Source organism: Coregonus lavaretus, assembly GCF_964263955.1.
Source record: "Coregonus lavaretus genome assembly, chromosome: 4".
Classification (NCBI taxonomy): domain Eukaryota; kingdom Metazoa; phylum Chordata; class Actinopteri; order Salmoniformes; family Salmonidae; genus Coregonus; species Coregonus lavaretus.
This window is the reverse complement of record NC_139991.1, coordinates 17,178,010-17,203,201: the sequence shown is the minus strand read 5'-3', so window position 1 is coordinate 17,203,201 and position 25,192 is coordinate 17,178,010. Positions and strand designations below refer to the sequence as shown.

Genomic DNA, 25,192 nt, shown 5'->3' with positions numbered 1-25,192 from the left:
AAAATATGTAGGCTCCCATTTAATGGAGAATGATTTGAGAGATTGGGAGGGAGAGCGAGTGAGGGAGAGGGGTGGCAGGTAGCTGCGTTCAACCAACCAAGACTAGACTCATTGTCCTGTCTCTGTGGGAAACTCTGAACACTTCCTTCAAGAGCGATTACCAGGAAACTTAAGATGCCACATCAGTGACCCTTCTCACGTTCACCGCAACTAAGTACAACTCTGCCCACAGGAGATGGCTCCCCCTCATCTTTACACACACACACACACACACACACACAATAATGTGGACTATGAACAATAGGCCCTTATATGGAGAGTAGGTTGATATAGGTTTTATATCTAAAGGGGGGTCAATCAGCATTAATAAAAAATATGAGACACTTTGTCATGGTGGATTACTGAGAAATCAGAACAACATTGGGATGGGAGCAGGGGTGATAAGAGCTGGGCCATAATGGGCATCATATGATAACCTCATCATTATCATAGCAATGCAGAGCAGTCCTTCTATTTAATCAGGGTCCATCAAACAGCATAACTAAACAGCCAGCTATGTCCAATAACAGGGAACTGGACTTGTTTCATGTTCATGTTTGCACACCATGCCTGATAAAACTGGAAACACTGTAGGCCAAGGTCTTAAAAACTCCCATAAACGACAAGCCCTTTGTTTTCTCTTCATAGAACAAGTGGGGGTAAGATAGTCTCATAGAATTCACCACCTGTTGCATCTAGGACTTGTTGCATCTAGGAAGCAACTACTGCCCTCTAGCGGTGAGATCCCTCTGATTAAGTATGGAAGTTCCCCAGAGCAGTTCTGCTCTGACAGAGACTAATGGCTGCCTTGCCTCCTACAGACAGAGCCCAGAGGACAGCTGCAGGCTTCTGTCTACATGCCAATGTTGACCTAAACCTTTCTGGGGGAAAATCCCCCTCATTCGGTCCCCAGAAAAAACACCTTTGCTTCTTACTCTACAATCATCGGCCTCGTCGTCCCTATTCCCTCTCTAAAGACCTTTCTTCTTCTCACCTGTATGCAAATGAGCCTGCTCTCTATTGAGCGGGAGAGAAAGGCCAGTATGGGCAGACTGATTGCTTCCGCTGCTGAAGAATGCATTCCACACTTTGGCCACAAGTTAATTTATTACTGGAGAGTTACAGTGCCAGACACAGAGAGGGGTGTTTGCAGAAATCTCTTTTAATGTCATTAGGCTGGCAGAGCAACCAACAGTGCATTGAACAGCATCTCGTTTTTCTGAAGTGTGCTCTGCCATAAAGTGGGGAAGAAACTTGATGAAAGTATTCTTGTGGGTTTTTGACTGAGTATTTAATCACTGAAAAGGGCACTTCAATACAATATATGTAGCGAATGCTTAGTAATTTCAACTAAAATGCTTCTTATGGTGTTACGCAATTTGGAGTATTGATCAAAGCAATGCACTTCTGTCTCTCCCTCACACACCCAGAGTGGGAGCGAGAGAGAGACAGAGAGAGAGAGACAGAGAGAGAGAGACAGAGAGAGAGAGAGAGAGAGAGAGAGAGAGAGAGAGAGAGAGAGAGAGAGAACCAGCTGCTGCTTGCTAAAGATGGGCTGGGCGTGAGACAAGTTGAAAGTGGAATTTCCTGAACTTTTCCCCTCTCTTTCTCCCTTATTGTTTACAGCCCTTCTTATCCTGCATGGGGAGTAAAACCGGACAAACAGAAGCGAGAGGGAGGGGGCAGCGAGGCGATAAAGTGGCACCTGGCTGGCAGGTGTTGGAGGAGGCTGCCAGGGTGCACCGTGCCCCAGATCAACGGCCCCGCTCACCTGAGTGGGCACCAGCCCCTGCTCCGCCTCTCCACCAGGCAGAGAAAGGAGCTGGGTAGGGCCTGACTGACAGGTGCATCTGCTCCCACTCAGAGGAGGGCAGGGCAGGCAGGCTGCCATTGAACAGAAGAAAGGGGCCAGGTCCGTTTGGTGGGCGGCTGAGTAATTACAGTCAGGGAGACCTCAGATAGGACCTGGAAGATGTGGTGACGGAGTCGTGAGGTGGTGAAGGGGAGGTGATATGTGGTGTAGGTCATACCTCTCCCGTGTGTCCAGATATTGGTGGCCTGGTCTCAGAGTAAAGGGTAAAGGCTATATGGTGGTGTGGGCGTAGGGACATCTCCTTCTATTCTCTTCCTGTGGCTTCACAGAGGGTGAGAACGGCCCAATACCTCACCATAAAGACCTGTGGAGTTGCAAGGTTCTTTTTTCCAGCCCAATCCAGCCCTTTAATTATAGAAATCCACGTTTTCCCTGAGCGAAATTTAAGATCGCACCCAGGTGCGGCAGCTTCAAAAGGCGCTGTAAAAGCAGGCCTCCCGCATTTGGTGAAAGGGGTGAGAGAGTGGGCTGAGGCCAACAGGTATCATTAGAGCTTATAGAGGCAAGTTAGCTAAGCCTTCAGGTGAACAGGGAAGGGTGGAGAAGTAGGTGGCGACTAAACATGCCCCTCGACAGTTGCTCCTGGATCAGCTTCCTCGCTCCTCTTCTATTAACTATGGTGGTGGGACTTAGGACGTGAAAGATGATCCACAATCAGCAGCTGGATGGTAAATGGAATCTTTTTGTTCAATATTCTTCAACTTTCTAGATGCCACACTACTTCTAAGGGTGACAGCTTGAGATTCAATAGAGGGACAATTGGATTTTCAATAGCAGATATGTTGGTATTAGGCCTATTCGCTCAAATAAGAAAAACCTTGAGACACAGTCAAACCATCTGAATGATCAGGTGAAGCATATTGATCAGGAACTAAAAGGGCAGTAAATCCCTTATTACAGAATGAGAGAGAGAAAAGAGGGATCATGGAAAGAAACTCCCCTCAGTAATCAGTGAGAACTCTTTCAGAGCAGTGAGAATGACAAGATGTTATCAGAAACATTCTGGAAGGACTGACGACCGCCATAATGAGGTCACTAGCAGGGAAATACAGGTTCAGTGTGAATACAGAAGCAGTGTGAATTATTATATTTTCTGCTACTCCAGAAACAAAAAGGGGTTACCAGAGGTCAGTCCCACGTGCTGTAACTAGCGCTGGTAGTCCTGCCAACTGCTTCACACAGGGAATAACACAAACACGGAAAGATCAACCAAAACCCACAGTGAGCAACAAACAACACCTTCTTCGAGCAGTAGGAGGCAAGGCCAACCAGTCTATGTACGCCACTGCATGTGAATGCCTCACTTTGTTTCCAATATCCTCTTTAGTAAAGAGAGAGAGAGAGAGATAGATAGATAACTGTAGTCCCGTGTAGCTCAGTTGGTAGAGCATGGCGTTTGCAACGCCAGGGTTGTGGGTTTGAATTCCCACGGGGGGCCAGTATGAAAAAAAATGTATGCACTCACTAACTGTAAGTCACTCTGGATAAGAGCGTATGCCAAATGACTAAAATGTAAATGTAATAACCCTGTTGGGTCACCTCCCCTGTCAGCAGCTGCATTCTTCACATGCTTGGAGAACTGACATCTCTCATCACTGGTATTCCAGCACACAGAGCAAAAGGTCGCCAGGCTATGACGTCATTTAGCTTGGCAGGTAACACAGAGAGCTAGCTTCCCATGAACATCTTCTGCAGGGAATGTGTGTGGGGGGATGGAGGCACTGACAGCTGGAGATCAGACAGACCCTGTGATCAGATAGAGAGACACTTGACTCATTCAACCAATTACTGTAACCCTGATTCCTCATGCTGTTTGGTGTGCATGTCTAGAGACAAGCATTTCCCAAACTCGGTCCTGGGGACCGCAAGGGGTGCACATTTTGGTTTTTGCCCTAGCACTACACACCTGATTCCAATAATCAACTAATCATCAAGCTTTACATTTGAATCAGCTCTGTGGTGCTTGGGCAAAACCTTTGGGTCCCCAGGAGTTTGGGAAACACTGGCCTAGACGTTGATGAAACTGAGCGTCTAGTGAGAAGTGAGGCTGACCAAACACTGAGGTAGCAGAAACAAACCCAGTGACTGAACGAACAACCGGGTAAACAAACTATGGTCTGGTAAAGAAACACACTGCAGTGATATAGTAGGATCCTAAGAGATGTAATGACTATTAATACCACCAATCAATCAATCAATCAATTTTATTTTATATAGCCCTTCTTACATCAGCTAATATCTCGAAGTGCTGTACAGAAACCCAGCCTAAAACCCCAAACAGCTAGTAATGCAGGTGTAGAAGCACGGTGGCTAGGAAAAACTCCCTACAATACAACTGACTGAGGTCAATGAAACTACAACAACCATTGTCCCGTATCCATGTTTGAGCAGGAGGATGGCATGTCTAGAGTCTACATCACCTCATACATACGTCTGCCCAGCCTGCATTCCTCTAGCACAGTGGTTCCCAAACTGTGGCCCCACAGCTAGCCTGTGAAGGGCATGATTTTGTTGGATTTTGAAGAAACTCAATCCGGCTTTCAACTTACCCCTGAACGTTGTAATAGTAGAATGCACAGGATGCAATTTCGAAATTGGGTAGTGCGTCATCAGCTTTCCTCGTTATGCCAGTCATTGCCGAACATAGAGAGCTAGTTATAAATAGCTCTCTATGTTCGGCAATGACTGGCATATTTATAACTTTTCAGAAATGTACAGATCAATTAGTCCATGTCAGCTAACATTTTTTACTTAGGTTTTTTAGGCCATTGATTTTGTTGTCATGTTTGAGTCACTCAAATATCACATGAACACATAAGACATAGGAAAATGTGGAGAATTCTAGGAAATTAACTTTAAAACTGCAAAATGTTCTCTGCACCGCACACCGTGACAAAATTTGTAGAATTGCAGGAAATAAGCTTTAACCTGCAACATTTTCTCTCCACCAACAAGAGGAGTGTGAACAGTTTGTGTCATGAACAGTGCTTGTGCCCATATAAAGTGAGCGGGGGGGGGGGGGCTCGGGATGTTCCCTGATGCTGGAAAGGGGGCTTGAGTAAAAAAGTCTAGGAACCACTGCTCCAGCACACATCCCCTAGTCCTATCCCTCCTGCTAGTCGTGGTATTCCAGGCAGCCAGGCTCTGTTGACCTCATCTGTCCTCATCAAGCTGGGTAAACAGGAATGTGTGGTGTTCATTAGTCTGCCGGACTCATTAACCACCTGCTTCTAATTATCGCCAATCATGCCTCGTCTGGGATGCCTCTGGCTCTGCCTTCACTGCAGTGGTGGGCTCTAGATAGAACATGGCTGACATGTTTTAGTTTTAAAGTTCATTTCCTGCAATTCTGCACATCTTGCCATGGGGCGTAAAGAAAATGTTTACGTTTTATAACTAATTTCATGCAATTCTACAAATTTTGCCATGGGGCGGAGAAAAAAAGTACCAGTTTTACAGATAATTTCATCCAATTCTACACATTTTGCCATAGGGTGGAGCCAAATGTTTGCAGGTTTTAATATGATAACTGATGATTAATGGGCCCCACGCTGGTTGGTAATTCGACCATGCTACAAGTTTAAATAGTTGGACACTAGACTAACTTACCAATAAAAAAAAACATGTCATGGGCTAATTGAGAAATTGCACCTTGTGTATTTTATTATTCTAACTCTCAACAGTAAGTTGAGACCCCGACTGAGTCCCCCCCCCCCCCCCCCCCCCCCCCCCAATTAAAAAAATAAATAATAATAATTCTAATTGGTCCGCAGGCCTACAAAAGTGGGGGCCGCCAGTTGCCCATCCCTGTTCTAGAATCTATAAATAACTAATCTGAAAAGACTCAAATAGAAGCATCCAGATAGCCCTTCACAGGCTAGCTAGCCTACATCATATCTCAATAGTCTGTCATATTGTCATGCAATGGGCTTTTAACCAGACATGTCCCTACATTCTTATGTGGTTGTGGACAGGGTTTGTGGTAAGGCCTTGCACGAGCCCAAACTCCCCAAGAGGAAAAGCAAACAAATAGTGGGAGGAGAGGAGGAGGTCAGAGCTTTGATGTCAGGCCCTCTGGAGGTTGGCTTGTTTGCCCTCGTCTGTTTCCAGTAAACATAATGCTTGAGTGTGTGGGGGTGTGGAGTGTCAACACCAGTGTGTGTGTGTGTACACTATTAGCATAGGACCACAGAACAAACCCCAGGGGCAATGTCTAGAATGGTGCCATGCCTTGATCACCGTAATTATCTTTCTGATTGCATTTTATTATGACGTTGTAAAACATACAATTTCTACTATTCTCAAAAACACATGTTTCTCCCACTGCCCTCCAGGTAGAATAACAGTTCTCCATTCCATTCGATACCATGCCATTCCGCAGTGTGAGCAGGATTCCTCAGTCAAGACTTGCATGCCCCGGGGAGAGCTAAGAGCCCTTATCTGAAATGACCATCACCAGGATGCATCAGCAGGAATCTTCATTCATGCTTATCACTAACTAGCCTGACCTGATGAGTGTGGAGGAGGGAGATATCAGTTGGTGGTTATGACTGGAACACCCGAGGCTCTCAGAAAACACACAATGCTGACACCTTCCAACTGATTGCAACAGTCAGGTAATTATGTAACTTCAAGATGAAATTGTAGCTGTAGCTATCCAAGAGAGAATTGACCCAATGCAAAAAAACAACAAGGGCAGGCCATGTGTAAATGTCACGCTCTGGCTCCGGGACTTTGTATGTTGAGCCAGGGTGTGTTCGTTTCGTTGTGTTCTGTTTGGTTGGGTTGTTCTATGTGGTTGTATTTCTTTGTTTGGATGAGTGACTCCCAATCAGAGGTAACGAGTGTCAGCTGTTTGGCTCGTTGTCTCTGATTGGGAGCCATATTTATAATGTCTGTTTTCACCTTGTGTTTGTGGGTTTTTGTTCCTTGTCAGTCATTGTCTGAGGACGTTACGTATCGTTTATTGTTTTGTATTCGTGTTTGCACTTTACTATTAAAGTATGTTCGCTCAACACGCTGCGCCTTGGTCCTCTCTAACCAACGATCGTGACAGAAAAACCCACCTTAACCAGATCAAGCAGCGTGACGAGGAGAGAGGATGGACGTGGGAGGAGATGATTGCGAGTCTGGCAAGAGGGAGAGAGGCCTGGGCCACGGGGAGGAGAGACCCCCAGGAAATTTTTAGGGGGGGGCTCACGACGTCGGGGCAGCAGGTGTACGGGTTAGAGCGGTGCAAAGCGTTGGCAGAGAAGGCCGCCAGGTTAGGGGGGCCACTGGGCACAGAGGAGAGGGAAAGTGTGGAGGCACGGCGAGAGGTACTGGGGTGTGTTACCAGTCCGGTCCGGCCCGTTCCTGATCCCTGCGTGGGGCCAGTGGTGTGTGTCCCCAGTACGGTCCGGCCTGTTCCTGCCATTCCCACCAAGGCAGTGGTGCGCGTCGTCAGCCCAGCCCGGCCTGTTCCTGCCATTCCCACCAAGTCTGTGGTGTGCGTCGACAGCCCGGCCCGGCCTGTTCCTGCCATTCCCACCAAGTCAGTGGTGCGCGTCGTCAGCCCAGCCCGGCCTGTTCCTGCCATTCCCACCAAGTCAGTGGTGCACGTCGTCAGCCCAGCCCGGCCGGTTCCTGCCATTCCCACCAAGTCAGTGGTGTGCGTCGACAGCCCAGCCCGGCCTGTCCCTGCTCCACGCACCAAGCCTACGAGGTGCGTCGCCAGTCCAGCCCGGCCTGTCCCTGCTACACGCACAAAGCCTACGGTGTGCGTCGCCAGCCCAGCCCGGCCTGTTCCTGCTCCACGCACAAAGCCTACGGTGTGCGTCGCCAGCCCAGCCCGGCCTGTCCCTGCTCCACGCACAAAGCCTACGGTGTGCGTCGCCAGCCCGACCCGGCCTGTTCCTGCCACTCGCACCAAACCAGGGGTGCGAGTCGCCAGCCTGGTCCAACCCGTTCCTGCTACTCGCACCAAGCCAGGGGTGCGAGGCGTCAGCCTGGTCCAGCCCGTTCCTGCTACTCGCACCAAACCAGGGATGCGAGTCGTCAGCCTGGTCAAGCTCGTTCCTGCTACTCGCACCAAACCAGGGAATGGAGTCGTCAGTCCGGTGAGGCCCGTTCCTGTTCCACGCACCAAGCCAGGGGCGCGTGTCGTCAGTCCGGCTCCGACCAGCGGGGCTAGACAGGACCAGGGGTACTTTGGGGGGTTGGAGAGGAGGTGGGGATCAGGGCCGGAGCCAGAACCACCGCCGAGGAGGTATGCCCACCCAGCCCTCCCTTGTTTAGCCCTTATTGAGGCGCGGTCGCAGTCCGCGCCTTTAGGGGGGGGTACTGTCACGCTCTGGCTCCGGGACTTTGTATGTTGAGCCAGGGTGTGTTCGTTTCGTTGTGTTCTGTTTGGTTGGGTTGTTCCATGTGGTTGTATTTCTTTGTTTGGATGAGTGACTCCCAATCAGAGGTAACGAGTGTCAGCTGTTTGGCTCGTTGTCTCTGATTGGGAGCCATATTTATAATGTCTGTTTTCACCTTGTGTTTGTGGGTTTTTGTTCCTTGTCAGTCATTGTCTGAGGACGTTACGTATCGTTTATTGTTTTGTATTCGTGTTTGCACCTTGTTTGCGCCTTGGTCCTCTCTAACCAACGATCGTGACAGTAAAATGTGTTTTACACATCTGAGAGAATCATTTCCAGCCATTCTAACCACATATTTCATAATGGATATAACAGTCACTGAGATAAAACCCATATTTCTTTATTTGCATAAAAATCCTATTTACATTGCAAGGCAGGTAAGCAAAAGAAACAGCTTTCATGACAAATATACGAATAAAAACTAGTCCTTTTCCCTTTTTACTCCCTATTAAATAAATTCATTAAGAACAGTGGTGTATTTTGTTTTGTTTGATGGCAACTAGTGACTGCCATCAAACGAAAGACTTAACATGAACAAAACGCTTAGCAACTCAATCTTTCAATCTCAGTTTTAAAGTAACAGATGCAGGGAGTGAGGCAGTTGTTCAGTGGTTTGAGTGCAAAAACATCCAAAATGTGATAACATAGGACTAATCAGAATTGAGAGAGCTCTAACAATATTGTCACTTTTCTACTTTTGAGTCCCTGCCATTCACACAGACAAACGTGATAGCCAGTAAAGGCCCTGTTTATTTTGGATTGGTACAAGCCTGGTTGGACGTAGGGTCCAATGGCGTGTGAGGGGTGTAGGGTCTTCAGCTGAGATGCAGGTGAGGGTGCTGATGGAGTTGGGTGACCAGCTCCTCCTCTGTAGGCTCCTGAATGTGTTCTCTGGAAGGTACAGTGGAGTTTTAAAGACAGGACAAGAAACTGTCAAGAGACACACAATGAGTTGAAGAGAAGTACGCTCATGCAGGTGGCTGCTATAGTCCACAATGTGCATTTAGGGATGGGCATTTAGGGTTGGTCCCTGCCAAACATATCAACCACACCTTCAGCAAATATTTCAGCGACATGCGTTTAGTTGATTGAGTGGTTAAAAAGGTGGCAGGATGTTTTTGCTACCAATTACATTAGTGATGGGGGAAAAAATTGATAGTTATATATCACAATATTATTTTTATTCTATATTATATTGATACTTTGACTCCAAGCACCTAAGTATTGTGATAATATCGTATTGTGAGGTCCTTGGCAATTCCCAGCCCTAAATGATATAATGCATTATATGCAAGCTATGTTATGAAGAAATACATGCCCTTTTAGGGTTTGTTATCAGAAAGCTCACCAGAAACAATTGTCCAGACAAAAGCATTCCCGAAGATTTTTGGGAAAAGTTATACAGTATTGAAATGTGAGTGTCCAAAGAGCATGGTTTTAGGCAGTGCCTTTTGATGATAAATGACGTACAGCCAAAATATTTGACTGCGTTCACAGAGAACTGACAAAACCGCTAACAGTGACGGCATCCCAGTTTGTGACTGACCTCTAGGCCTAAAACCAACACCAAGTAGTATGAATATGCAACCGCCCAGACAATCAACAGAAGCAAAAAGCCAGAGCCAGTTAAAAAGCAACCTACCTGAACATGAGCTGGACGGTGGTCTCGTAGCCCGTTCGCTCAACGTCCGCCACTGAACACGTGACACTCCGGTCCCACTTATAGATGAAGTTCTTTTACAGAAAACAGGGTTATCATTGAGTTTACATTTTTTCAGAAACATCTTGCACTTAAAATACAGTAAGTACAAATCAGGCCACCATAAGTTGATACATACCTCCAAGATGAGAGCCACAAACAAGTTGACCCACATGACAGAGGAGGTAAGCCACCAGGAGACAAAGTAGACCTTGGACCACCTGGGAGGAGAGAAGAAACTTGATCAACTGTTTACATGGACACATCACCATACCCATAATCACTGTTTTACAAAATGAGCCCCATGCACAATTAACTTGTCTTCATGCTCTTTAAGCAGGACAAATAATGAATGTGAACTATGGCCCCACTCCTACATGTATTTTCACTGTTACTAGCCTTGTTCCTGAGTTGGGTACAAAAACTTGTTTAACCAACCAAACAGTTGCAATTTTTTAGGGAACAACTGAAATTAGATAAATATTATGAAGTGGGAGCTCATTAAAGTAAGGCATGGCCCAAAATGAAAAGGACTGATGTGCTTCAGCGTCAACTGCTGCCCTCTAGTGGATAGGGAAACGAAGTGACAGTTGGATCATAAGACTCCTGTATCGTTTTGTATTATTGTTGGCTTACTCTGTGGTGTATCTGGTGTAGGCATCCATGAAGACTTGCCAGTTATTCACCACCATGATGTTGTAAAGGAGGACAAGGGAAGACTGAGCAAAACAGAAGGAGAGAAGAGAAAATAAATCACAGATTCGTGTCCACACTCTCTCAACATTTAGACACAATTGAAAGACTAATTTGATTGATCAGGACTCAAATGTCAACATACCCACCATGGTATTTTATGGGTGTCTTTTAAAAGTTACTTCAGTGCATTATCCCTTTGAGAGGTTACCCCCACAACACTAGCCTTCCCAGTCAGAGCCAGTACAGATGAGTCACAGATAGAATTCCAAGCATGTGTTTTACAGTTTCATTCCCTCTAAAGCCTATTCTCATTAAACCAGTCTCTTACAACAGTAGACAGGGCTATGCAGAGAATGCTATCGTTAAAGTCAGAATGTTCGCCTTGAGCTAAGCCTCCCCTGTGTTCTCTGCCTATGATTCTGCTTCACAGGCTGGCAGAGTGAGAGACAAGAGAAGGGTACCCACAGCAAAGTCGTCAAAGTTGTTTGGCCAGTAGCCCAGCTGCTCGTAGGAACCACACTCCATGGTGAAGTTAAAGGTGATGTTCTCCATACTGGAATTGGAGATCACACTGTAGAGGAATACATACAAAACAACTTCAATTACCCTACACAATAAACACATTAAAACAGCCATATTAGCTGGACGCTTATAAGAAATCCCGCTATGCCCTCCGACGAACCATCAAACTGGCAAAGAGTCAATACAGGACTAAGATTGAATCGTACTACACCGGCTCTGACGCTCGTCGGATGTGGCAGGGCTTGAAAACTTTTACAGACTACAAAGGGAAGCACAGCCGCGAGCTGCCCAGTGACACAAGACTTCCAGACGAGCTAAACCGCTTCTATGCTCGCTTCGAGGCAAGCAACACTGAAGCATGCATGAGAGCACCAGCTGTTCCGGATGACTATGTGATCACGCTCTCCGTAGCCAATGTGAGTAAGACTTTTAAGCAGGTCAACATTCACAAGGCCGCAGGGCCAGACTGATTACCAGGACGTGTACTCCGAGCATGTGCTGACCAACTGGCAAGTGTCTTCACTGACATTTTCAACATGTCCCTGACTGAGTCTGTAATACCAACATGTTTCAAGCAGACCACCATAGTCCCCGTGCCCAAGGACACTAAGATAACCTGCCTAAATGACTACCGACCCATAGCACTGACGTCTGTAGCCATGAAGTGCTTTGAAAGGCTGGTCATGGCTCACATCAACACCATTATCCCAGAAACCCTAGACCCACTCCAATTTGCATACCGCCCCAAAAGATCCACAGATGATTCAATCTCTATTGCACTCCACACTGCCCTTTCCCACCTGGACAAGAGGAACACCTACGTGAGAATGCTATTCATTGACTATAGCTCAGCATTCAACACCATAGTGCCCTCAAAGCTCATCACTAAGCTAAGGATCCTGGGACTAAACACCTCCCTCTGCAACTGGATCCTGGACTTCCTGACGGGCCGCCCCCAGGTGGTAAGGGTAGGTAACAACACATCTGCCACACTGATCCTCAACATGGGGGCCCCTCAGGGGTGCGTGCTCAGTCCCCTCCTGTAGTCCCTGTTCACCCATGACTGCATGGCCAGGCACGATTCCAACACCATCATTAAGTTTGCCGACGACACAACAGTGGTAGGCCTGATCACCGACAACGATGAGACAGCCTATAGGGAGGAAGTCAGAGACCTGGCCGTGTGGTGCCAGGATAACAACCTCTCCCTCAACGTGACCAAGACAAAGGAGCTTCCTGCCATCCAGGACCTCTATACCAGGCGGTGTCAGAAGGCCCTCAAAATTGTCAAAGACTCCAGCCACCCTAGTCATAGACTGTTCTCTCTGCTACCGCACGGCAAGCGGTACCCCATCTTTTTACGCTGCTGCTACTCTGTTAATTACTACCTCAACTAGCCGGTGCCCCTGCACATTGACTCTGCACCGGTACCCCCCTGTATATATAGCCTCCCTACTGTTATTTTATATTACTTCTGCTCTTTTTTTCTCAACACTTTTTTGTTGTTGTTTTATTTTACTTTTTTTATTAAAAAATAAATGCATTGTTGGTTAAGGGCTGTAAGTAAGCATTTCACTGTAATTTCTACACCTGTTGTATTCGGCGCATGTGGCCAATACAATTTTATTTTATTTTATTTTATTAGCTACTGTAGGAGGCCATTGCTACTTTGAGGTTTGTGAATAGGGTACAAGCTTTCAAAAATATAATTGTGTCAAACTGTACCTAATCTGCCCTGGAGCTGTGATGGCTCCCTGGAACAGCCAGATGCCAAGGACAGCAAACACATAGAACACCACCTAAAGAACAAAGAGGCATAAAACACAGATAGCTGTTAGCTGTGATAGGGCACTCATGATGTCCAGCAAACAGATGCCTAGTGTATAGAGATGCATTTAAAATGACTAGTTGGGTGAGAGAACAAAAGAGAAAAAAATAAGTGTAATTGAGTCACTCACCACTAGTATTCCTGCAAAAGCTCGGAGGTTTTTCACCAGGTCAACCAAAGTACTCGCTACAAGTGCCATCAGCTAAAAGAGGCATAAAAACACAAGGATGACTATTTCTATATGATAATACCAACATGCATAACCAGAGATGATAGAGACATTGGCTGTACCAGGTATTGACATACCGGTACACCAAAATAGAGCAAAAGTCAAGCAATAAACCATTTCCACCACTAGGTGGAGGCAAATACAACATATACAATGGTCTCGTCACATACTGTACATTGACAACGATGGCACTCCTACTACCACTCCTCACCTTGATATCAGGGATGATACGGAGGAAGCGGACGACGATGAGCATGTTGACCAGACGCACCATCTCCCACAGAGACATCAGACCACGCGACGCTGGGTTCCTGGGACAACCACACAACACAAAGGTTTATTCAATCTTACAGTGTTACTTAGTTAGTAACTTATCTATTACCATTCATCGGTTCATAGTGTTCTATTCAGTAACACTCTTCCTCTGCTATGTTTATCATGTGTATCACTATGTACCATATCTTCATTTCCATGTTTCGATTCCTGTTTTAGACCATCCCCATGTACCTGTGTGTGTGTGTGTAAACAAAGTTACTTTTTTATCACTATTGTTACTGTATATATAAATGAGCCCCATCCTTTAGGACAATTTCCTTATACAGAATGTATTTGTTGAGCGAGAAATATGACCGAAGTGAAGAGACCAACCATTTAGGAAATGGAAGCCTGTAGGTGGCAAAAATGGTGATCTGAAGGACCTGTTAAAAAAAAAAAAGAAGATAAATACTTTGAGTTATATTACCAAGACAGAAATACGCTTAAAGGGGCAGTACGTAGCTTTTTGGGCGACCCGGCCACATTCACATAGAAATGTGAGTTATAGATCTGTCATTCTCATTGAAAGCAAGTCGATCCATTCTATGTGCACTTTTTCTATGCTCCCCGTTCTTAAGTTACGTTTTAGTGTCTTTTTTCTTTCAGTTTTGTACTCCAGCTTCAAACAGCTGAAAATACAATACTTTAGGTTATTGAAAATATATTTCACAGCGGTTTAGATTGTACAATGATTCTCTACACACTATACATTGTTTGATTTGTCACATAAACTGAAATTAGGCGAAGCATTGAAATGGTGGAGTGATTTCTACATATTGCACCTTTAATATGTTTCCTTTCATTTACAGAATATCTTACCAGAAGGCAAACTGTGAGAAGTCCATCAAAGATGTTGTTTCTGTATGACAGGTAGCCTCTCCATCCAAATGCTAATATCTTTAGACTCATCTCCATCAGGTAGTATAGAATAAAGAAACAGTTAATAACTTCCAAGTAGTAGTCATCCCGCTCTGCAATGGACTTCTCGGAGTTAAGCACCAGTATGGTCTGCAACACACAGAGAGAAACAGAGAGACCAAACAAGTTGAGTCTAATATGCTGGACGCACAAACAACAGGCACGACATATGTAAGAATGTCTTGGACTTACACAGATGCACATGACATTGGCCAGGGCTACGGCGTTGCCCACTATCATAACATAGTAGTGGCTGAAAACCACCTGAAGCCTCTGGAGGAGTGGGGAGTTGTACTCTGGCTTTGGAGGATGCTGCAGGAGAAAGACAATGAAGACTCATCAAATCATACAAGATCAATCTAGCTATCATTTAGACAAGTCAAATAAGACAGTTTAGAACCAACGTTGAAGTTAACCCAAAACAGTAACATTGATCCACAGTGGAGACGCAAAGAGCAGTTCATTAGATGTGGCCCCACCTCTTTGATGCGGTCCTTGTCCAGCTCATCAAACAGCCTCCGGAAGGCCTCCCACTGGATGAAGCCATCTGACAACTGCTGCACTCTCTACAGGTTGACCCGTGGGAGAAAATGAGAGAGTGGGAAAAAAGAGAGAGAGAGAGAGAGTGAGAGAGAGAGAGACGGGGAAACACGCACATTCAAAGGAAGTCACATTCAAAAGTTTATCCACATGTTCTAAAGATTTCCACTGTAGTCTTTTCTCACCTTGATGATGGCTTGTCTGTAGTATGACTTCATTTGTACCCTCGCCATGACCTGCAAAGATGCATCCACCCGCACACGCTCTCTGCGAGGGACAAGATGTAAGGCCATTCAGTGTGTGTGTGTGTCTTTGTGTGTATGTCTTTGTGTGTGTGTCTTTGTGTGTGTAGGGCTAAGTATAAGAGAATGAGCAGTCTTACACATGCTCCTCTGAGTGTGTAGCATCCTGACCCCGCCCCTGGCAGGACATGACCTCGAAGGCAGCTCTGATGCCCAGTCTCCTCCTTAGGATGGACGCCTGGACAGACATCTGCCACAAGAGAACAGTTTCTTTATTATATTCTATGGGGTTTACACTGTACCTTTAAATGCTCTGATATTTAATCATATCAATCCAGTGGCAGTCTTAAACTCACCAGCAGGTATCCCCTGAACTGGTTGTAAATGATGGCAGTTAGTAAGTTCATCAAGAAGTAGGTTCCTGGAAGCAGTGAATAAGACCAATTAACAACAGACTGTGTTACCATATTTTCCTTGTCTCTTAACAGTTTGGTGGCTAGTTCTTACCAAAACCACTAAACATAATGAAGAAGATGGAGTATCCTCGGTTTAAGGAATAGGCAGGAATCATCACTGTTAAAAACACAAAGACAGGTTTAGGTGGAGGAGACAACTGTATAGTATGCAGCAGAAAATATATGTTTCATTCACTATGAACAACACAGTGAACTTACCATCAGGGTTATTGGCTGTAGTGAGGAGCACCAAGAGAGAGGAGAGAGACGTGGGCAAGTCTCTGAAGTAGGCCTCCCACTCCCCATTGTGCTTTGGGTTCTAGGGACAAAATATAAGTAATATGGAGATATTTAACTCCCTTATAATAACAATGTTAAATGGACACACATTGTGCTTTATCCTGGTCATGTTGGGGTGAGTTTCTGTTCAGGTCTCTATTCAGGTAGGTGTAATACTACACATCTACCACTGGTTGGTGTTAAAGCTCTGTTAAAGCCTGTACCACCGGGTGGATAAAACAGTAGTGAGGTAAGGTAAAAGGGCATGTTCAGGCTTGAGAACTGGGCATCAACGGTACAGCCAGCGGGGTGTAACAGGGCGTACCTCTCCTTTAGCAAAGAGCAGCATGCCAATCATGGTGAAGAGGCAGAGATGGAGAGCCAGGAGCAGGATAACACTGGGAGGCAAGAGAGAGAGGAGAGGTGCATTAGACACACCTCTGCAATGACAGTCAGGCCTATATACGTATAGAAGTATATTAGGGTGCCGTCTGTACTGAAACAAGAGTGAATCATGTATCAGTATATAACCCTAAATATACCCTATAGTGCAGTTTTAGGGAATTACGTATGTGAAACACAGAAGTGAGAGTATTTTGAGGTTGACAATAATTGTAAAGCTGTGAAGTGAAGATATTTACATCATTTAGCAGACGCTCTTATCCAGAGCGACTTAGTTAGTGCATACATTATTCTTTTTTATTTTCATACTGGCCCCCCGTGGGAATCGAACCCACAACCCTGGCGTTGCAAACGCCATGCTCTACCAACTGAGCTACCTCCCTGCCAGCCATTCCCTCCCCTACCCTGGGCCAATTGTGCGCCGCCCCATTGGTCTCCCGGTTGCGGCCGGCTACAGCAGAGCCTGGTTTCGAACCAGGATCTCTAGTGGCGCAGTGGTCTAAGGCTCTAGTGGCCTTAGACCACTGCGCCACTCGGGAGGTTATATGAGATTTAACAAAGTGTTGGTGGTAAACACAATTACCTGGCTATCTCTGGGAGGGTCCTCTTGATGCACTTTAATGTTTTCTTCATCAGGGAGGAGTTTTGAAGGAGGAAGAATGGCCGAATGAGTCTCCTAACTCGTAAGTTCTGCCATTGACAACAAAGGGAAAGAGCAACATTCCATTTGAATCTTTGTATTGTAAACCATGTCTTTATGAACTGTTAAGAGACATATTACACAGGATGTATAAACTAACATTTTGAATATGATCTCACCTGTTCACAATACATGCTCAACATCAATGTCCAATCAATTACAGATGCTGAGATGACCATGATGTAGACAACCAACCACTTGCATTTCCGGAACTCCTCCCAACCAATCAAATAGCTCTAAGAACAATAGATTAAGTTAGAGCCATATATATGTTATTGCAAATAAAGATAGAAAATGGATTTTCATGTACTTTGAGATTTCTTGTTGCCCATCTACTGTATCTCTTCACCGTTGACATTGGCAGAAACATGGTCTGATGGTTACCTTGGTAGCGAGGTCAATGGCAAAGATGATGAGGCAGACTATCTCTATGCCCTCTGTCAGGCCACAAGGGGGCTCCCAGGGGGGAGGTCTGAAGCGAGGGTCTGATGTGTAGGAGAGGGATGAGGGCCTCTCGATGAAAGCCAGCATCAAGACGACCGCAATAGTCAGGCCCAGCCCCCTGAGCAACACAGACAGTCATTTAACAATGACACAAAACCCCTGAGTGGGTTTCAAACTGAGAACAGGAAGGGTGATGGTTGGCTTCACCTTCATAAAGTGCTCTTCTCACTACACTTAACCACAGAGGAAGTTAAGACAGGACAGAGTTAAGTCATGGCAATGCTGATGACAAAACTGAGTGTGGTCACACATTGCAGTGAGATGCAGTGCAGATGGATATAATGACTGACTTTAGAGGATAGGACAAATATAAGAATATAAACATGCAGAACAATATTATTTGACTCATTATGACAGTAGCAGCTTACCATTGCCATATCCTGGAGAAGTACCACCTGTACAGACGTAATGAGTTTGCATCCACCCTATGATTGATGGATCGGTACTGTAGAAGAAGAAACACATTTCATTGTTTTACATTTTAATCATTTAGCAGACGCTCTTATCCAGAGCAACTTACAGTTAGTGAGTGCATACCATTTTTTGTTTCTTTTTATCTTTTTTTATACTGGCCCCCCGTGGGAATCAAACCCACAACCCTGGCGGTGCAAGCGCCATGCTCTACCAACTGAGCTACACGGGGCCCAGTTTAGGGACAGTTCATACAAAGAATATATTTCAATCAGTTACAGTGACAGTTCATATAAAGAATATATGTTTCACCTGTATGGCGTCCTCAATAAACACAACAGCTTGCTGGAGGTAGAGATCCTCATCACCTGTGTAGGAGGAGAGGAAAATACTGTAAAAACTGTAAAAACAAACAGTGCCTATCAATAGCTTTTCTCAAGCAAATAAAGTCATAATTTGTATTGATTGAAAACAAAAGATTGAAAACAAACCTATCTACCTATCTGTAGTTTTTCTCAAGCAGATTAATAAACCACAACCAAAAACCAAAACCTTGCATCTCATGCTCACCTTTTATCAGTGGCCACTGATTCTATAACAAAAACAGTACAGTCAGTTCCACAGAGGTCAAAGTCTGAGCCCATATCCTAATCCTACTGTAGGCCTGTGTGCATGTGTATGCAGTAAAGTTCAACACTAGCACGTCTGAATTCATCTTAGTCTTTCAAATATTCCAATCGAATTATAACCAAGTCTGGATGAATAGTGTGCTCCAAGCATCGCTCGCCAGGTCAGATTAAATTAGATACGGATTGCAGGCATTTTTCCACAGAGCTGATCAGACATCTAAATGTCAACTGAACCCTCTTTCACTTAATGGACTGGACTGTCACTTCAACTAAATTATTATTTTCAGTTTGGGCCTACAACAATGAATCCAATTCATACAGCTATTCTGGTCTGTGTCAATAAGCCATATCATGTCCTGGATTTGTCTTTGACCCCATTTAACCTACGCTATAAAAGTATGTGGACACCCCTTCAAATTTGTGGATTCGGCTATTTCAGCCACACTCGTTGCTGACAGGTGTATAAAATAGAGCACACAGCCATGCAATCTTCATAGACAAACATTGGCAGTAGAATGGCCCGTACTAAAGAGCTCAGTGACTTTTAACATGGCACCGTCATAGGATGTCACCTTTCCAACAAGTCAGTTGTTCAAATTTCTGCCCTGCTAGAGCTTCCCCGGTCAACTGTAAGTGCTGTTATTATGAAGTGGAAATGTCTAGGAGCAACAACGGCTCAGCCGCGAAGTGGTAGGCCACACAAGCTCACAGAATGGGACCTCTGAGTGCTGAAGCGTGTAGTGCGTAAAAATGGTCTGTCCTCGGTTGCAACACTCACTACCGACTTCCAAACTGCCTATGGAAGCAACGTCAGCACAAGAACTGTTGGTCGGGAGCTTCATGAAATGGGTTTCCATGGCCGAGCAGCTGCACACAAGCCTAAGATCACTATGCGCAATGCCAAGCGTCGGCTGGAGTGGTGTAAAGCTCGCCGCCATTGGACTCTGGAGCATTGGAAACGCGTTCTCTGGAGTGATGAATAACGCTTCACCATCTGGCAGTCCGACGGACGAATCTGGGTTTGGCGGATGCCAGGAGAACGTTACCTGCCCGAATGCATAGTACCAACTGTAAAGTTTAGTGGAGGAGGAATAATGGTCTGGGGCTGTTTTTCATGGTTCAGGCTAGGCCCCTTAGTTCCAGTGAAGGGAAATCTTAACACTACAGCATACAATGACATTCTAGACAATTTTGTGCTTCCAACTTTGTGGCAACAGTTTGGGGAAGGCCCTTTCCTGTTTCAGCATGACAATGCCCCTGTGCACAAAGCGAGGTCCATACAGAAATGGTTTGTCGAGATCGGTGTGGAAGAACTTGACTGGCCTGCACAGAGCCCTGACCTAAACCCCATCGAACACCTTTGGGAAGAATTGGAATGCAGACTGCGAGCCGGGCCTAATCGCCCAACATCAGTGCCCGACCTCACTAATGCTCTTGTGGCTGAATGGAAGCAAGTACCTGCAGCAATGTTCCAACATCTAGTGAAAAGCCTTCCCAGAACAGTGGAGGCTGTTATAGCAGCAAAGGGGGTACCAACTCCAAATTAATGCCTATGATTTTGGAAAGATGTTCGACGAGCAGATGTCCACATACTTTTGGCCATGTAGTGTATTTCATTACATGACTGTCTTTCAAAAGCTTTGTGTGGGGTGTAAAGAAGAGCTACTGTACATCATCAGTAAAATGGGATGTCTGAAAAGGGCAGAGTAATCTAGGGCAGGGCAATCCTTGTTCAACAGGACATAACACAATGTGGAGCTTGGCATTTCAACCTGTTTCAGGGCAATTCATAGGATTTGGGACTTTATTGTTTAAAATCATAGGATTTTATTGTTTCCCTCCATATAGCATGACAAGAATGATAGGCTTCATTCAAATTCTCAACATACAGTTGAACCGTTTACCCAGAATCCCACTGCCTCTGCAATGTCGCTCCACTGGTCTAACTTTTAAAGGTACATTTTCCAGTCATAATACATGGTCACATTCATGTTTGATAGTGTTTCCCTTTTCAGATGACTATTATTTTCTCCCCATGTTTTGAAAGAACATGTCCCGCCCATAGAGCAATTGTTAGTAGCCCAGACTGGATGACTCATATTAGACTTTGTTTCCCTCCACACTACCACTGCTGACTACAACCACATTATGTGTCATCAATCATCATGGCTGTCTCTGACAGGGCAACTTTTTTATCAAAAGCAGTCCACAATGTGCTGCCAAAGAAAACTTCCTGTCAATGATTTCTACTGTCACCAAGCATGTTATAGATTTTTTATAAACACATCGTGGACCACTCAAATAGAGTTTTGAGGCATTAAAAACAATTGGTAACACGTTACTTGAAGCATAGCATCATAACACCTTATAACATGGTCATAACCATGTCATAACATGTTATAACAGTTGGCATAACTTGTCAAAACCTGTCATAACACTGTCATAACACTGTCATGACACATATATGTATACGTGTTGTGAGATATATTGCAATGTTTCATGGCTGGTTATGACACCTACATAAGAGTGTCAAAACCCACAAAACCTACCAAACAAGGCAAACCATTCCATTCCAGCATAGCCTACTTATAAATAGTATGTTTTATAACATTACCTGAAATTGGCAATTTTATTACCATGGTAATTGCACACACATTGATGTAAAACCTGTGCCTACCTCAGTGTTCTGTTGTTGATGACTGGAATGAATGCAGGAGCAGGACAGCATTTGTGACTTATGACTGATATATGGTGTAGGTACGTGATAGGCCTCCAGACAGTAGTATGTTCTTTAACAAGTTTATTTTTATTTTTAATGTACTTTGTCTGGAACCCATGTGTCAAATGTAATTTATAATATTTTACTTCAAAAGGCATACTTGACATCAATTCAAGAGGTCATGAAATTATATATATACTGTATATACAGTGTATACAGTGGGGTCCGAAATTATTGCCACCCTTGTCAAGGCCTTGATAAAATGATAAAATGAGCAAAAATGACTGTATATAATAAATAATTTAAATACTGAGCTATATTGTATGCTCAACAAATGGGGAAATGATACTATTTTATACTAATACAATTGCTCAGAGAAAAATATTTTGTTTAACAAGTAATACTTTTTTTCTCAAAAATGATTGACACCCCTGTTTTCAATACCTCACCTTCCGGGGATAATGGCACTGAGTTAGCTGTACTGTTGTTGCCTATAACGTTACAATGCATGGGTGAATATTTAGCTAGTGGTTTTGCACACCACCATCTGTAGTGATTAACAAACACTAACTAGCTATCTAGGTAGCTAGCTAGCTACATGAATAGTTGATAGCTAACATAGCTAACGTAAGCTATACAGTGAGGGAAAAAAGTATTTGATCCCATGCTGATTTTGTACGTTTACCCACTGACAAAGAAATGATCCGTCTATAATGTTAATGGTAGGTTTATTTGAACAGTGAGAGACAGAATAACAACAAAAAAATCCAGAAAAACGCATGTCAAAAATGTTATAAATTGATTTGCATTTTAATGAGGGAAATAAGTATTTGACCCCCTCTCAATCAGAAAGATTTCTGGCTCCCAGGTGTCTTTTATACAGGTAACGAGCTGAGATTAGGAGAACACTCTTAAAGGGAGTGCTCCTAATCGCAGCTTGTTACCTGTATAAAAGACACCTGTCCACAGAAGCAATCAATCAATCAGATTCCAAACTCTCCACCATGGCCAAGACCAAAGAGCTCTCCAAGGATGTCAGGGACAAGATTGTAGACCTACACAAGGCTGGAATGGGCTACAAGACCATCGCCAAGCAGCTTGGTGAGAAGGTGACAACAGTTGGTGCGATTATTCGCAAATGGAAGAAACACAAAATAACTGTCAATCTCCCTCGGCCTGGGGCTCCATGCAAGATCTCACCTCGTGGAGTTGCAATGATCATGAGAACGGTGAGGAATCAGCCCAGAACTACAGGGGAGGATCTTGTCAATGATCTCAAGGCAGCTGGGACCATAGTCACCAAGAAAACAATTGGTAACACACTACGCCGTGAAGGACTGAAATCCTGCAGCGCCCACAAGGTCCCCCTGCTCAAGAAAGCACATATACAGGCCCGTCTGAAGTTTGCCAATGAACATCTGAATGATTCAGAGGAGAACTGGGTGAAAGTGTTGTGGTCAGATGAGACCAAAATGGAGTTCTTTGGCATCAACTCAACTCGCCATGTTTGGAGGAGGAGGAATGCTGCCTATGACCCCAAGAACACCATCCCCACCGTCAAACATGGAGGTGGAAACATTATGCTTTGGTGGTGTTTTTCTGCTAAGGGGACAGGACAACTTCACTGCATCAAAGGGACGATGGACGGGGCCATGTACTGTCAAATTTTGGGTGAGAACCTCCTTCCTTAAGCCAGGGCATGGAAAATGGGTCGTGGATGGGTATTCCAGCATGACAATGACCCAAAACACACGGCCAAGGCAACAAAGGAGTGGCTCAAGAAGAAGCACATTAAGGTCCTGGAGTGGCCTAGCCAGTCTCCAGACCTTAATCTCATAGAAAATATGTGGAGGGAGCTGAAGGTTCGAGTTGCCAAACGTCAGCCTCAAAACCTTAATGACTTGGAGAAGATCTGCAAAGAGGAGTGGGAAAAAATCCCTGCAAACCTGGTGGCCAACTACAAGAAACGTCTGGCCTCTGTGATTGCCAACAAGGGTTTTGCCACCAAGTACTAAGTCATGTTTTGCAGAGGGGTCAAATACTTATTTCCCTCATTAAAATGCAAATCAATTTATAACATTTTTGACATGCGTTTTTCTTGATTTTTTTGTTGTTATTCTGTCTCTCGCTGTTCAAATAAACCTATATTTAAAATTATAGACTGATCATGTCTTTGTCAGTGGACAAACGTACAAAATCAGCAGGGGATCAAATACTTTTTTCCCTCACTGTATGTTATGAAAACGTTGATAAAGGGGGATTTTGATGTGTTTGAGAATGTGTGAATGTGTTTGCTATTGGTATGTAGTTTTAGCTTTCAGTGTTTCTTTCTTTAGCGGTATTACCGCATTGTTGCATTCTCTATTCTGATTTCTGTTCTTTACTTATATTTTTCAGAGAAAGTAGCTAGCTCATGCATCTGCATCCATTGTTGAGGTGAAGACCTTGAGGGAGGCTGCCATAAACAAACTTGGAGTCTAACTTCTTGTGAGTGACCTCAAAGCCATGTTTCAGCCGACTCACGTAAAATTACAGTTGAATGACAATTGCCAATAATGTAATGATTGATCATCATTATTCTTTGTTGTCTTGACCTGAGATACTCATCACAGTAGCAGTCACAAATCTCTCTCTGTCTCTCTCACAGATTGAGAAGGAATTCAGAAGGATTACAACCATCCCGCTTCAGTCCACCTTCATGGAGAAACTGGACCATTACAAGACTGTTGTCCTTGTTCAAGATGAGAGGAGATGCTGCAAAGGAGGAGATGCAGAGCATCCTGGAAGTGCTACGGGGTATGCGCTCATGATACAGTCACATTACAGTCAATAATTACATTTGGTGACAATTGGGTTAATTTGGTTGGTTGACTGTAGCATATACAACCACTTTAATTGCTGCTCATGTCAGTGCAACACCGTCCAGGCAAGAAGAGACTGGGTGATCAGTGTCCTGATCGTATACTTCGGCGAAAGGGTAGAGGACCTTATCATATGTCATATGTCACAACAGGTCTAAATATATGTCATGACAGTGTTATGAAAATATGACAGATTATGACAAGTTATGTGAGCTGTTATGACATGAAATGGTTATGACTTTGTTATAATATGTTATGAAGCTATGCTTCAAATATTGTGAACTACTGAATCGCTTACCCCCTTCGACACAGCAGGACTCTGCTGCAACCGAGTAGGACAGACGTCTCGTCTTTGGGGATCCCTTTTCAAGGTGATCATTGTGGTCAGGGTGGGAGCCGTAGTTAATGCTTCCAGTCAGCAGTGGTTCCGATTCCATCCAGTAGATTTGACCTAACTAAGCGAGTGTAAACTTGTTTATGACGGCGCCTGTAACTCAGGTAAAACAAACTGAACCTCCGCCAAGTCTAAATGGCCAGTTTTAGTAAAGAGAATTAAAACTATACTGTAACTGTCAGAAAGACAGAAAACATGTTATGCTGTCAAAAACGTGTAAATTCATTAAATGTAGTTACAGACAGTTTCTCCCCTTAGCTACGACAGTACGGGAAATCTGTTTTTAGGAAACGAACTAGCTATTCTACTCCTCCCTGTGTCCTCAAGTATCACTTTTCACCAGCTTGTGACTCACCGCGCCAGTGAGCTATATGGCGCGCAACTCAAAAGAGTCAGCCTGTCCAAAAAAATTCCTCTAGAAGCTCTTATGTAAAACAATGGTTGTCTACTTTGGCACAGTCTACTGGTAGTTTACTTTCTATTTTGTTAGTCAGCAGCTTTTTACGCGCCAATCAAAGTGGTGCGTAAAAGACGTT

At 44.5% G+C, this 25,192-nt stretch overlaps 1 protein-coding gene across 1 annotated transcript; it reads right to left on the bottom strand.

The window, feature by feature from the left end:
• Nucleotides 1–8,637: 8,637 nt before the first annotated feature.
• Nucleotides 8,638–24,996, bottom strand: LOC311127955 (two pore channel protein 2-like). The gene is made up of 24 exons (XM_084159858.1): nt 24,561–24,996; nt 18,366–18,421; nt 18,011–18,087; nt 17,523–17,700; nt 17,258–17,374; nt 17,022–17,128; nt 16,362–16,434; nt 15,977–16,076; nt 15,810–15,875; nt 15,659–15,723; nt 15,443–15,552; nt 15,246–15,327; nt 15,000–15,086; nt 14,713–14,832; nt 14,422–14,610; nt 13,936–13,985; nt 13,499–13,598; nt 13,189–13,260; nt 12,956–13,029; nt 11,174–11,279; nt 10,649–10,731; nt 10,152–10,233; nt 9,956–10,047; nt 8,638–9,204 (listed from the first exon to the last, which is right to left on the bottom strand). The coding sequence occupies exons 1-24, from the start codon at nt 24,697–24,699 to the stop codon at nt 9,129–9,131; spliced, it is 2,301 nt and encodes a 766-aa protein (XP_084015984.1). The 5' UTR covers nt 24,700–24,996; the 3' UTR covers nt 8,638–9,128.
• Between the last annotated feature and the right edge of the window lie 196 nt (nt 24,997–25,192).

Bases quoted from the DNA above. Each gene is read 5' to 3' on its own strand.
- LOC311127955 (XM_084159858.1), bottom strand. From the start codon at position 24,699: ATGGAATCGGAACCACTGCTGACTGGAAGCATTAACTACGGCTCCCAC. The intron at 15,553-15,658 runs GTGAGTTTAAGA...CTCTTGTGGCAG, and splicing joins AGTTCAGGGGATACCTGCTG to ATGTCTGTCCAGGCGTCCAT. The intron at 13,261-13,498 runs GTGAGGAGTGGT...TGCCTCTTTTAG, and splicing joins GTATCATCCCTGATATCAAG to CTGATGGCACTTGTAGCGAG.